This window comes from Pelmatolapia mariae, linkage group LG20 (genome assembly GCF_036321145.2).
Source record: "Pelmatolapia mariae isolate MD_Pm_ZW linkage group LG20, Pm_UMD_F_2, whole genome shotgun sequence".
Lineage (NCBI taxonomy): Eukaryota > Metazoa > Chordata > Actinopteri > Cichliformes > Cichlidae > Pelmatolapia > Pelmatolapia mariae.
This window is the reverse complement of record NC_086244.1, coordinates 32,889,497-32,904,523: the sequence shown is the minus strand read 5'-3', so window position 1 is coordinate 32,904,523 and position 15,027 is coordinate 32,889,497. Positions and strand designations below refer to the sequence as shown.

Below are 15,027 nucleotides of genomic sequence, written 5' to 3'. Positions count from 1 at the left end.
ACTGCGAAAGAAAATATCCCTGCTTCAAAATCCTAGCCTTCAAACAAGACTGAAATTTCCAAATCCTTTCTGGAGAAAAGCTTTAGGGTCAGACGAGACAAAGATTGAGCTGTTTGGCCACAATGGCTACAGTTTTGTTTGGGCGAGTAAAATTCAGGAGTTCCAATCTAGGAAAACAGTGCCAACTGCAAAGCATGGTGGTGGTAGCATCATGTTTTGGGGCTGTTTTGCTGCCAGTTGTGCTGGTACATTGCATAAAGTGGATGGAATAATGAAGAAGGAGGACTACCTCCAAACTCTTCAACTTCACCAAAGGTTCGATGGTTGATTAACATTAAGCTTCTGGTATGTCCTATGTCTGAAAATTTTTGGACTATGCTTCGAAACTGGGTCCAAACCAACCAAATTAAATAAACTAATTCTGCAAGAGAAAAGTGGTCAGATATCCAGCCAGAATTATGTCAGAAGCTTGTTGATGGTTAAAAAAACATGCAGTCATGATCAGTGTTGGGGAGTAACGGAATACATGTACCGCCGTTACGTATTTAGAATACAAAATATGAGTAACTGTATTCCGTTACAGTTACCGTTTAAAAAGGTGGTATTCAGAATACAGTTACTTTGTTGAAATAAATGGATTACACGGCGGTACTTTCCTGTTTCATATTGTCGCGGGTCAGGACTGTTTGGGTTTGTTTGACAGCTACGCTCTGTTGTTCCAGGCGGAAGCGTTACGGTTGCCATGGTTACAGGGTGACGCTCTCTCTCTCTCTGCGTGTTTCCTGGGTGAGAGAGCGCTTTTTTGTTGTTGTTGTTGTGCTAAGCTAAAAGGCAGAATGCTACAGGCATGGCCCTAAAGAATGTAGCCTCATGGGCAGTGTAGTCCGTGCTGCAGCGAGAATGGACTACCATACACGTTATGTGTCTGTGAGCGAGGGAGGAAGAAAAAGGAAAAGTCAGAGCTGTCACGGAGCAAAAACGGGAGCTGGAAGCATGTAAATATAATAATAACCACTGCAGCCAAGAAGAGTGCCTGACGAGCCCATTTGTAAGTAAGCTATTAAGACTCAACTGTACACTGTGTTCGTGTTTTCCTCCGGAAAAAATAAGTTCCGTTGGAGCAGCCTTTCAACGCCTCTCTCTGTCTCTGGCAAGCAAAGTTGACCCAGACAACAAAGTAAAGCTATTTTTCGGCTACGAGCCCGACACAGAACCCACCGTATTAGCCAGAGGTCCCTTTACTACGGTTGGGAGCCGCGGACCTTCAGTAACAGTAATAAATCACAGCAATAGTACATTCACGTAGTTGTAAACAGCACGATAATATATTAAGTAATCCAAAGCATTCAGAATACGTTACTCTCATTGAGTAACGTAACGGAATATGTTACAGAATACATTTTGGGGCATGTATTCGGTATTCTGTAATGGAATACATTTTAAAAGTAACCTTCCCAACACTGGTCATGATGCAACCAACTGAGGAAGATTCAACCAAATATTACTGGGGGTGTATGTATACTTTTCAATTTTCAGTCCAATTCTTGTTCTCTAAAGTCGTGAAAGATGTATGATGTATAATCATTTTACTGAGTTCAACAAAATCAATAAAAGGCCCAACTTATACATTTGCATACATCCATGACTAGTGTATGTAAACTTCTGACCTCAACCGTACATCACAGCATTAAAAAAATAATAACAATAACTCTCACCCAGGGAAAACCGGATGGGTAGTTGTTGTTACCCAAAACAAGTTAAGCAACATCTTTGCCACATTTCAACTGAGTTGAAAATTGGTTGAAAATTGAGAGGTGAAGAGTTGTTCTTAGGGTATTAGGGTGTGTGTCTTTGGCTTTACTAGGGTAGATTTTACACTCATTGACACCAGCTGTCATTGTTAGGACAGTTTGGCTGAAACAGAAGAGTTAAAATACTGCCTCAGTTTCATTCTGAGCTGCTATTAATAACATAACATAAACTTCAAATGAACATAACGTACACTAAAGCATTCTTAAGTAATTGCACTTAAGCACAAAACAGTCCTGAGATCTACTAGTCTACAGTCTGTGCATGAACGTTCTAGTAGCATCTGTATCAAATGTGACTGTTCACATATGTTTTATTGGTACTTTTTTTATTCTATTTTTTTCAGACAACCATTATACTGTCATATTGTAGCACAGTAGCGCAGTATTTGTGGTGGCATTAATTAATTCCCTAAGCTATTGTTGTTTGTTGATTTTCAGGTATGTTTGTTGAGACAATATAGGTAAGTATGTAAAGTCCATTTTAAAGAGTTATTGCTCCTGCTATGCCAGCAAGGGAGTTTCTGTTATCACTGAAACAGTTTAAATACACAGAATGGGTCACAATTATGGCTTAATGTTTTTGTTTTTTACTCTTCAAACCCCAGTTAAATAATAGGGGTGGCTGTAGCTCAGGAGGTAGAGCAGGTCAGGCATCGACTGGAGTGTGAATGTGTGTGAATGTTAGGCAGAAAGCACTTAGGGCATAGAAAAAAATGTGATTGTGTGAATGGGTCTGAATTGGTGAATGAGGCATGTTGTATAAAGCGCTTTGAGTGCTCAGGTAGAGTAGAGAAGCGCTATATAGGAACCAGTCGTTTTACCATAATATGTAAATTGTTGAAACAGCATAGACCTTTATAAATTTAGTCGGAGATAAACTGAAGTTTTGTAGTTTGATGAAATTTAGTTAGTTTGTGGGCAAGCTGCTAGGCTCTTTATCAGTTTTTAAAATCAAGGCCCAGAGTAACTCAAGAGACCTCAATAATAGAGCACACTTTGACTTTGCATCCCAGTTACTGCTGAGGTGTTACTTGTTTCAAACAGAAGATGAGGTCGTAAAACTACAAAACAATAACAACATCTGAAAAATAATCTAACAAAGGGAATTACTCATCATAGCATCCACATGAAACATTCATAGCACTCAGAAAATGAAAACAAGGGCAACATCGAATGAAAGAAATTTCAAAGTTACACAGAGGTCATTCAGTATTAATGCCCTTGCTAGGTTTTGACTCAAATAAACAATATAAAACTGAGCCTGTTGTTGAGAGCAACGTTATTGAGTGTACTAACTGGTCCCCTGCAAGAGTTTAAAATGTATCAATTTATTTATTCATTTTTTAAATATTTTTCCACTGTTTTAGTCTATCATTTGATTTTACTGTTTTATATGCGGCTTATAAATCTCTTCACTCTGAATTAAAATATGAATGTAGCATGAAGGATGTAACATATGAAAAGTAATAAATAGTAAGACAAATTTTACATCTTTTGGATACTACTGTAAGCTTTGCATACAGAATCATCATCTGTGCATTGCTTTGTTTTCAGCTATAAAGTTAAAATAACAGGATTTAATGTTCATCCCACTTTTTTTTCAACTAAAACTTGGACAAAATTTTAGATAATTTTGTGTGAAAGTTAACCAGTGCTGTCATTTTTCCTATAAAATTTGTACTTTTTAACAATATCCAGTGATATTTGAGGTTATCTAGACTGTATCCATCTGAATAACATCATTAACTATAAATTTCAATGGCTGTTAGTGTATGTCACCATGGTTTGAATGGCTTTACCTGGTTCTGGAGTGCTTGCTGTTGATACAGGGACAACCTGGCCTTCGTGTGCTCATCTGTGGTGGGGCTTAGAGGCTTGGGATCTGACATTGACCTCTGAGTGCTCTTGATGGGTCGGGGCACAGAGGGGTGTCGCTGGGGAGATTCGGCTGTGTAGGACTTCTGCTGAGGTGTTACGTGGGCCTTGTTCAGTCGCTCGCTTGACAGAGAAGTCTCTATGAGGCGGTGAGGGGACACCGGAGAGACCGGAGAGTAGAGGACTTGTGGAGATTTGGGAGCTGTTTGCTGCTGGCGAATGATGCTGGAGATCGATTCATTGTGGAGATGGTTGTGAGGCTGGTAATTAATGTCGAGTGGGTCAGGGCGTCGGCGCTCAAATTTGGCAGCATTTGCGGCAATCTGCTGCTGGCGTTGCTGGGTGAGAAGGTCAGAACCAGACTGTTGTGTGCCAGTACTGGCAGAGGACGAATATGGACTGACTGTGGTTGGTACGCTTAGCTGTGGAGCTACAACTCCCTGTGACTGGGCTTCTGGATCAGTCTGGCAAGCTAGAGATTGTCCTTTTTGGGTTCGCTCTGGTCCAGAGATATAGTGCACAATCTCTACTTTATTAGGGTCTGGTACTGTCACATGGATTGCTGGGGAGACTCTTCCTAGGTGCTCCACTTCCGTCTGGCAAGACATTTCCCTGATTGTCTGAACGCCAATATTGGAGGAAACCATCTTAGTTTTGTCAGTTTTGGTATCAGTAGCTAAGGTGGCTGTAGTGGCAGTGCTGCTGCCAGCTGCACTGGACTCAGAGTGCCTTGAGAAACGCGAGCGCCTTCGGCGGACCGGATGCTCTGTCTCAGCCTTGTCCTCGTCATCATCTGTCTGGACAGAGCAGTCAACCCTGCGACCACGCCTCCTGGTGCGATGACGCATCATGTACCTGGCGATGGAGAAAATAGACGAAAAACAAAAAATAAAGAAGTATATTTAGGTTGCTGTCAAGTAATTTTGTAAATCTACTGGCATTATAGGGTATGAAAAAGCGATAACTGCAATGCAATAAAATGCTATGAATATAAATTGTTAACACAAACATTTATCCTCATCCTTTTTGAGTGTGAACTTTTTTATGTTAGTATGCTACTGTATATACTATTCTTCCAAGCTTTCCTTCAAGTGATTGATTTATTCTACATGGCATTATTCATAAAATATTAGTAAAACCTGTTTCCCCTTGGGTCTTAAATTTAATTACAGACACATGAAGTAAATTGCAAGGCTATTAAAATAACCTTTGCCTATATACACACACAGTTTCACCTCTTACACCCCTCCTCTTTCCCAGTCACTCCATACACTCACACACTGTTTACCTCTCCTCTCCGTCTTCATCGTCAGTCTGCACACAGCTATCCACAATCCTGCGGGGGGAGCCGTAGAACACCACGCCATCTCCATCCAAGCTATCTCTACTCAGTCTGCTCATGGAGCTGTGTTTTCTCATGTTGGTCCTGGCCTCCATTTGCTCCTCCTGGCTCCTCAGGCACATCTCTGACGAGGAGTTGGGCAGAGAACGGGAGCCCATATGAGAGTCTGCGTAGGGGTGAAGCGGCTGTCCATCCAGCTGTACAAAAAAAACATGGTGTTTTAATATTGCTATAAAGCAGTGATTCAAATCAGAACGGCAAGGTTGTGTAGCTGCACTTCACAAACACATTTCTTCAAGATAAAAAGGTACACATATCTGTCTGAATGCAGAGTGTCACATGCATACATAGCTTAAGAGCCAGCTACCAATGTTTTTCATTAACCCCACCCCACCCCCACCTGCATGATCTGGGTGACAGCAGCTGTTTTCTGTCTCTTCTGCTCTTCAAGCTGCTGCTGGAGCTGCTGCTGTAAAGACTGGATCTGATCTAGCTGGGACTTCTGCTGAGCCAGCTGCTCCCGCTGTAGAACAAGTTGTTTCTCACGTTCTTGCTGTTGCTGCTGCAGAACCTAAACAAAAAGTGTCGGTGGGGATGGGAAGAGAAAGAAGGACATATGGGCAAAAACACAGACAGAGCGAGATAACATAACAGAAGAACAGAGCGTGGAGCATAAGAGGGTGGAGAGATGGAATGGGTTGATGAAGGAGAAATTATGAAATAAGCAAAGTGAAGAATAGTACCAGAACAAGATGAAGAAAAAAATAGAAAAACAGAGAAAACAGCGAAAAAGAGCCAAAGTCGTGACATCTGGTTTTATTCAGGATGATAAAATTTCTAAAATGCAGCCTAAATCACAAGATTCCCACATGTGAATGTGACATGAAGTCATTCTTGTGCTGATGGATTAGTTTTGACAATGGTTCCAAGTTAGTCAAACTTGTATATTCTGCAAAAACCAAGAATGGAGGCGCAACATAAATGAAGTGCAGCATGTACTGGTAATTGCTCTTACCAGTCATACAATGCTCTACAGAAAATATTTAAGGCATTTCTTTTACTGCTAAAATGACAGGCTGATGCAAATAAGCAGTTAGGGGTTTTTGCTTGTACTGTAAATTATGAGATGCATTTTAAACATTTCACTTCTAGTTTATTCTCATTAAGGAAGACTTCCACACCTGTTTAACAGACTTAAGTTGAAAGATTTTCAACTGCTTGTTCTATTAAAAAAGAAGAAAATTGTCACGTTAGCCCTCAGGTTTACTGTGAAAACATCATTGCAAGGCCAAGAGCTCAGAAAGCAATAGATTATAACCAACATGTGTGACTGATTTTCGATAGTTTTGCAACATATTTTGGTTTATTTTGCTTGATTTTTATGATTTTATACAAATTAGTCCGCTGAATGGAACATTTAAACCACTTTTTTGGCCTAAAAATCAAAGTAATAAATGAAACATGAGTCTTTATAAACAGGTATCCTTTTCAAACACACATACAACAGACATCAAACAGACACGCAAAAATCATGTGCAAAATTTAAAAAAAACCCAAACAAACAGCATGCAAACTCATCATTTATAACTACGGCTGCATAAAAATATTTATTTGAAAAAAGTCCTCACTTTTGAACAGAATTTTAGCACTACATTTTAAAGAAATATCTTATGGACTTAATGTATCTGATTAACTGAAAATGCTTGTTTAATATACTTTTTAGAAGAACTGCTAAGAGACAGACATTGAAAGACAATATACTGTATAAAAAATTAGCTGTTTTTAATGTGTCTTGTTAAGTAGGCACATACTGAAACACTGAATAAAAGCATTTTAAATGGAATTTAAAAAAGATAACTCAACCAAATACACCACAAATAACACCACCACAAAACTAAACCAAAAAAAACCCCAATATCCAATGCAAACACAATAACCACACAACATCAAACAAGACATTAAGGATCAAACTCTGCATTCCACCTCCTGCTTCTCCCTCTACCTGTTCCTTGATGTTCTGCAGCTCCTGTAACTCTCTCTGCACCAGGATCTGCTCCTTCTCCCTGTGCAACTTCAGCTCTAACCTTTCCCTTTCCAGCTCTTCTTGCAGGCGCAATTGCCTGAGTTTCTCCAGCTCCACCCGCTCTCTCTCCATCTGCAGAAGCTGCTCCTGCTGGCGGTGCAGTCTCTCTGCCTCAGTTTCACCCTCTTTGTGTATGGCACCTGGTGGAGGGAAAGGAGGAAGACCACCTGGAATTGGTAAGCCAGCAGCAGGGGCAGATAGAACTGCTGGAGGTTGGGTGTAACCATGTGTTTGTGCAGGACCTGAAAGTGGGTAAGCATGTGCAGCAGGGGCAGGCTGTTGTGGCTGCTGAACAGTTGTTACTTGTTTCTGTTGTTGGCTACTCAGGTGTGCCTGGGACAGGTTTATTGGCTGCTGCTGCTGATCAGCTGGTATGACAACTGTTCCTTGCACCGAGGTGACCTCTGCTGATGAAGAGGACACTGTCGCACCTTTGCCAAGGTAAACTGGTTCATCCTGGACCACTGAGCTAGTTGTCATGGGAACACCCACTAGGGCCCCTGCAGTTGCTGAGGTTGTTGTGGCAGCAGCACTTATGTCAGTGGCTGATGTTGTTTGGAGAAGGCCTGGTGCTGGATAACGGACTGCAGCTTGTCCAGATAAGGGCATTCTGGGGCTCATTGGTAGCCTGCTAAGACTAGATAGGGGCACTGGTGTCATGTTGGCAGAGAGGTATGGCCTGTAGACTCCTCTTATTAGTGGTCGAAGAACAGAGGCAGGTTGGGTTGTGATGGGAAGTGTAGAAGCAATGGGGGTTTGAATAGTTGAGTAGATCATCCCATCTGAGGATCTAATAGCAGCGGGGTACATGGCTCTTAGACTTGCCTGCCTGGCATTGATAAGATTAGTTAGTGCTTGACTGTGAGAGATTGGCTTCCCATCTAATCCAAAGAGAAGGTTTTGCCTAATGCCAAGACCAGCTGCAAGTCTGGAGGCCACGGGCCCAGTACCTCTGCTCAAACTGCCAAACTGCATCAAGTCTGGGTTGCTTCCATAGCGATCCATGGAATTGAGTGCTGCACACATTCTGCTAATCTCCCTTGCAGTTGTGGCACTATACTGAGCCAAGTTAGCCTCTTGGAAGTTAGCAATGTCACGCGCAGAATAGCCATAATCTGAACTGATGTTGGACAAGGAATTGTATCTTCTGATAGGCAGTGTTTGTGCTGCAATGTCTCCTCCATGCCGTAAATCTGTATAGGAACCATACTGCATCCCCACATATCCTCCATAGCCCTGTTTCATAGCAGTTAAATCCATGGCAAGTTCTCCTGAAGCTTGGAGATGTGGTTCCAGTTTAGAATGGTAAGACTGTAACCCAGCTTCAGCAAGGTTTGTATCAGACATTGAAGGCTGGAGCCTACCAGGAAAAGGTAACGTGTAGGCCTTACGCCCATCCATTGGATACTCATGGTACCTTCCAGGTTGTCTTTCTTGGTCAGACTCATAGGTGAGAGGTGGGGCAGATGGAGGCCTTATGCCTTCTTTCTCAGGAGCACCAACACAGGTTCCACCAAATGGAAGTCGATAAACAACATCACAGCAAGCTGGTTGATTGTCAGGCTTAATTTGACCTCCTGTCAGATCTACAGCATCCTGTCCTTCTTCTACCTTGACGAGCTGTGTCACAGCCCTGGCTGGGTCTGGCCCCCCATCCATTTGTACAACCATACTATGTGGTGATTTACCCCCTGACATCAAACCAGGAGGACTGGGCTTTCCCTTGAGTTCAACTGGACCAGCGCCATACAGTTCAGGGTTAATGATTGGTGATACAGCACTGACCACAGCTGAAGCAGTGGTTGTCTGACTGACGAGCAAATCTTTTTTCAGTAAAGGTGAGATTGGGCCAGTAAGGTTGTACCTGGCTAAAACAGATGCCTGTTGCTGCTGTTGTTGCATCTGATGGTGCTGTTGCAACTGTTGTTCCAGGAGCTCTTGTTGTTTCTGCAGCTTCTCTTGTTGTTTTTGAAGCTCTCTCTGTTGTATACTGAGGTCTTCCAGTTTGGCATCAATTTTTGGTATTGATGGGTCAGTTGGAGGTGAAACTGGTTTATTCTGGGAGAGACAAACTGCTGAACCCATGCCTTGTCCCAGATCCACTCGGTTTTGATGTGGATCACCATAAACTGTTGGTTGTTTTGGCTGGGTCATGAACATTGAAGCAGCTACGGTGACACTTACAGTGGTTGGTGTGGTGGTTTCCTGTGTGTTCAAGTTCATAATCAGTGGCTGTACAATCGTTGAATGTCTGCTACCCTCTGGTCCACCATGATATTTTCTGCTTTCTGTGGCTAAGGAGGTGAGATCCATTCCTTGGTCAGTCATAATAATAGGAGCTGGTTTGGTAGCTGTTCTAAGGTCCACAACACTTCCACCATGAATCATATGGCCCTGCTCTACCCTCGAAGTCCCTGGGACTGTGGATATCCTACAGAGGGAGATATTATCCATTGAAAGAGACCCTCTGGTGTATATGCTGGCTGTGGTGACCATGCTTGTTCCGACATTTACTTTCTCCACTCTTTGCGTACGATAAAAGCTCCGTGTGGGAGAGTGGTGGTAAGGCGGTGTGTCTGGAGGGCTGCCACATGGAGAGTAAGTATCAAATGTTGATTGGCGGCTAAATCGGGTAGGAGAAGACAACGGGGAAGTTGCAGTATTGACTGTCGTTGGCCTAGCTGGGCTTGAAGGAGGGGAGTATGGGGCATCCTGAGAGGATTGCTGTCGATAGAGCCTAGGGGAAACTGATCGATGTGATGTTTGGGTTCCCTGAGCCATTACTGGTGAAGTAGGACCAGAGCCTGCTGACTCCATTCGCAATGCTGAACTGAAAGTCTGTGTAGAGAACTCCGCTGTAGCTCTTCTTGAAGGAGAGCGAGTGGGACTCTGCGGTGGTGGTGGTGATGGTGAAAGAGGAGGACTGGTGCTTCTGTAATAAGTAGTATACTTGGGAGAACGGGGCTCAATAATTCTCTCTATAGAAGATGTTGAGCTGTCTCGCACTTGGATCCCCCTGGTCTCCCCTACCCTTCTGGTAATGACTTCTCTTTGACTGTAGGCTTGGGTAATCTCTGCAATCTTGCTGCATACGCTTGAGACTGTAGCTGAAGATGCGGATGTACTACCCGTATGCCTGCGACCTATTTCAGACTGAGTGGATGTAACAGTGTGGCTTGGACCAGTCTGAGAAATAGTTACTGCATCTCTAGCATAAACACCATATGCTGCAATAGTGGTTGCTGCCACTGTTGGAGTTATTCCATTCTTTCCTGCTTGGGTTTTGAGTCTATCTTTGTGTCCATCCTTTGCAGAATAGTGCTGGGTTACTCTGACATCAGGGATTCGCCCTGCAGTCTCAGCAAAGGACACAGGAGCTGAGATCTGGGTGGGACTGGTACCTGGTGTAAGGAGAGCATTACTTTGCTCTAGTAGCTTAGCAAAGGCTGAGCCTGTATCTAAGAGCTGTTTATCTGGGTAAGAGCTCTCAATTTCAATCTCTACTTGCTCATCTGTGGCCTGTTGCATCTTGGTAATGTTCTGAGATGTTTGTCTAATCTCCTCATAAATATCAGTTTCTGTCTCTGCTGCCTCATTGTCATATCCTGTTTGATCTTGCTCATATTCATACTCATCATCATAACTTTGCCCATTAATGTCCTCCTCATAGTACTGCCCATGTCTTCCATGTTGCTGTTGTTGCTGTTGTTGTTTCTGCTGCTTTTGAAGCATTTCTGCCTTTCTCATCATCTCCTCATAGACCTCCTCAGCACTCTTCAGAGGTTTGGAAGTTGAAGATGGTGCTGTAGTGGTGGTTGCAGTTGTTTTCTCTATCGGGGAATAGAGTGACATGAAGGTTGGCAGATTATACTCACTTCCTGACTTGTAAAGTTTGGACTCATATCCCTCTGCCTCTGAATCAAGACTTTGAGGCGAATATTCAGAAGCAGAGGAACGATGAAGCTCTTCCATTTCTGCTGCTTGTCTTAGCTCTTCTGTTGGAGACGCATCCTCAATAGGTGACAGATTGCTAGGAGGGGTCTTGGATCTTTCTCTGCGCCTCTGAGCCCTCAGCTCCTCTTTATCTCTCTTGGTCTTTCTTGCTGTACTTCTAATTCTTTGCTGTTCCACTTCTCTCATCTTTTCCTGTTCTCTCAGAAGTTCCTCCTCCTCTCTGAGTTCATCCTCTTCTGAAGAATCTTCAATGGTAGGAAGGAGAGGGCCATGAGAGCGGTGGCGTGCTTTCCTCTGCTGCTTAGCCTCCTCCAGTCTTTGCCTCCTACTGGGGCTACTGTCACTATCTTCCTCCATTGATGAGATGGACGTAGGAGATTGTCCAGAGCCATATGAGGATGAAGTGGGTGGCAGAGTAGAAGAGTAGTCACCACGAGAACGTTCCTCAGGAGATCCTGTCAGACTCTCCATCTCTAGCTCTGGTTCCCGATCAAGGCTTAAGTCGTTTTCATTGCTCAGCTCAATGTCTCGACTGTAGCTATTAGTGTTATTGAGTTCAATTGTTTTGAAGCGCCTCAGACCTCCTTGCGATGCCATCACATCTTCCTCACCCTCTTCTACTGAGCCTTTATAGACATCAGTAGAGCTCTTAGTCTCCTCCTCAAAACTACTGGAATGGTGCTGAAGGCGTCTCTTTTCTTTCCCTGAGTCAGAGATTATGTGCTTATGGTGGCTTTTTTTGGGTTTCTGGTAGCCATATCCTTCGTCTTCCTCATCATCATCTTCCTCCATCTCTTCCTCCTCCTCCTCATTGTCTTCATCAGCACTCATCTCCATTATTTGTCTCCTCATGAACTCCTCATCGGTCATCTCTGTGGGCTCAGCTTCCTTTTCTTTCTTTTTCTTCTCCTTCTTCTCCTCTTTCCCTTCCTTTCGCTTACCCTCCCAGTCTCCCCCATCTTCTTCTTCCTCAAGTATATCTTCCAGCTCCTCATCAGAGTCATATGCATCTGGCGGGATTGACAGAGAACGTGGGCGTTGCTTCCCTCTGTCATCCAAATCTCTGTCTCTGTGCTTCCTCCCCCTTCTGTCTGCCTTCTCTTCAGAGAAGCTCTTCTCTAGTAATGGCCTCATGGAGCTTTCCAGCTTGGTGATTTCAGAGGGACTTGGTGGGGAGCCCCGGCCACTGATTCCCCTTTCACTCAGCTTCATCTCTTCTTCCTGGATTAGACCTGTGATTTCACTGTGGGAGCTGGAGATGCCATCAGATGAGTAGCCAGTGTCACTGAGACTCTGAGGGCTGCGTGACAAGTCGTGGGTGCTGTTGTTTTTTGTATCCTACAGAGAAAAGAAAAAAGAAAAACAAATGGATTAGACTTGGGGAGCTAAGGTTTTTAGTTTTAATGATAATTTATATAAAACTTTACAATGAGTTGAAACTGGTCAATAATACCAATCTGAATAAAAATTAAAGCCCACTTAAAATCACTTTCTGATTTTAGATGCAAAATTCATACTTTTTTATTATTAACACAAATAAATAAGAGTTTTAACAATGGAATTTCTTATTTAGAAATTTGCAGTAATATATAATAGTCCTATTTGTGTGATAGCCATTATATAGTATGGTTTCAGTTTATATTAAAAATATCAAAAATAAAAAATAAAAATAAAATTTGATTAAACTGATTTCATATCAACTGGATTTATTTCACGTGATCACTAATTCACCATGAAGACATTTTATGTTTTTCCATTAAAATTAGTTTTAAGCCAGTGGGCTGAAATGGAATGCTTTAGTTTAAATCAGTCTAAAAGAGATTTATTTATTACTACATGCTACTCATGTCTTACAATTTAAGGGAATTTAACACAGGAAAATGTAAGAAAGTTTTGAGATTCTTCTCAGGCTACACAATGCCTATCAGAATTATTCAGAATCAGAAGAGAACATGTAAACTCTCTCACTGAAAACAAGTAAAAACAAATAAAAAGGGACTCAATGGTAAAATAAATATTCCAACATTTAACAATACTATGTACAATATAAACAAGATATTACAACAAAAATGTGAATTTTAAAGCTTGATGGCCACAAGTAGAAATGGTTTCCTGTGGCATTCTGTGGTGCACAAACAGGATAACACTGAACAGTTAATGGTTAACATGAAGTCATAAAAAGCAGTCATTACATATTTAGAAACTTTACATTCATATAACACAAATAGGTTTGCGCGTACTCATTTTGAATCTAAAGAAAAAACAAACAAACAAAAATATATTACTATGAGGTTCACTAGCATTAGCTAACACGTAGCTAACATGTCTAACACTAAATCCTAAATAAAAACAACTTAAATACAACTTAATTTAAATATGTAAATATGTAATAGAAATTGAGAATTGAGTCAAAACACTTGGATTTTACTCTACATCTTTGAATCTGATCTGATTTATTCATTTGTCTAAAGACAAATAACATTATTATGCAGTAATCTTAATGTGACTTATAATTGTTAGGTATGTTGAGCCATTGATGGAAAGAGGTTAGTCAAACTGTGTTTTTCATGTTTTTTCCTTTTGATAATGAGCTCAAAGTAAGATTGTATAGCTGACTTTAATATCTGAACAAATGAAAACTCATTCATCAATGGCTCTTAATAACAATCATTTATAATCTCAAAGGGACTAACCTGGTAAATGATTGGGGAGATGGAGAAAAGGATGGAAAACTGGTAAAAATCATGAAAAGCTCTTAAGGTGGTTATAATGCATCTGTACTTTGAGCTCTGTGTAATTTAATCACTTAGCAGCTCCTCAGATGATAAAGTCCAGCACTACCTTAAAAATGACCACAAGAGTGCTACATGAACTAAGGGCTTGGAGATTTTACAGATTCATGACATGCCAATTTTTAGAAGAATTAGAACAGCAAGAAAAGGTTCTTCCTGCTGTCTTTGTTTTCAATCTCTGTCTCTCCCCAAGGTAATCCAATGCCTTGCTGCCACTTGCAGCCTCAGCATACTGTGAAACGGGAATCAATGACATACTTTCCAAATCAATATGGACGTCCAACACTTGAGGAAAATGGAACCGATTTAACTTAGAATTCCCTATTATTACATCTATGCAACAGTTATTTTGCATGTAAAGTAACCATATCTGCAAACAAAGTGATTATCATGTCAGTGTTGCAAGTAAAAATATATATAAGCACCAGTCTGAATATAAATATATAGGGACATTTTGTACAAGAACTGAAAACATTAAATAAGCTTTGCATAGGCAGCACAAAAGCCATATTAACCGAGCAAGAGATACAGTACAAAAAATATGACACATCATGGGCACTAGTCACTTTTAGTGACAATATCATCTTAATAGAGTGTGGGAAAATGAGACAAGGCAAGTATCTCATCCCTCTGTAAATAAGTGCAGAGTCAAAACTGATGTAGTTTAGTTGTCACTACAATAATAATAATAATAATAATAACAATAATAATAATGAACTTTCCCATTTTAGAAATGATCAGATATCACTGCAAATAAAATATGTATCAGAAATCAGGAGGCTCATTATAAAGCATTAGCATTTTGACTCCTATTTGAAAAAAGAACAAAACAACCACAAGTTGCATTTATGGATCAGAGACCAAATTAAAAAATGCTTTCTTTTGAATATTTAAAAACAAGAAACATGTAGCAAAGGATCCAAATTAATAGTGGTAAAATAAGAAGTTTGATTCTAGAGCACAGATTTACTTATTTTCTTTGTATGCCAGTAAAAAAAATGAAAACAGCAAGAACTCTCTTAAAATAAGGTAACCCCCCCCCCCCCCTTTTGATTTAGTCTTATGTTAATCTTTACAAGAAACATGGTGAGAAGAAAAGAAAAAATCTGTTAACAAATCTCACAAATACATAATAAAAGCAATAATCTATGTATAATGCATTGCCTAAAG

General features: G+C 41.1%; 1 protein-coding gene across 7 annotated transcripts in view; it reads right to left on the bottom strand.

Annotated features, from left to right (window-relative positions):
- Nucleotides 1–15,027, bottom strand: part of bsna (bassoon presynaptic cytomatrix protein a) — a 129,342-nt gene that overhangs the window by 26,561 nt on the left and 87,754 nt on the right. For 5 of the 7 annotated variants that reach the window (XM_063463298.1, XM_063463300.1, XM_063463302.1 and 2 more), the window contains exons 4-7: nucleotides 7,031–12,403; nucleotides 5,429–5,599; nucleotides 4,975–5,225; nucleotides 3,611–4,541 (exon numbers count right to left, since the gene is read on the bottom strand). In XM_063463298.1, the coding sequence (XP_063319368.1) occupies nucleotides 3,611–4,541; nucleotides 4,975–5,225; nucleotides 5,429–5,599; nucleotides 7,031–12,403 (6,726 nt within the window). The remainder of the gene's footprint in view (nucleotides 1–3,610; nucleotides 4,542–4,974; nucleotides 5,226–5,428; nucleotides 5,600–7,030; nucleotides 12,404–15,027) is intronic. The other 2 variants (XM_063463301.1, XM_063463299.1) reach the window with 2 other exon arrangements.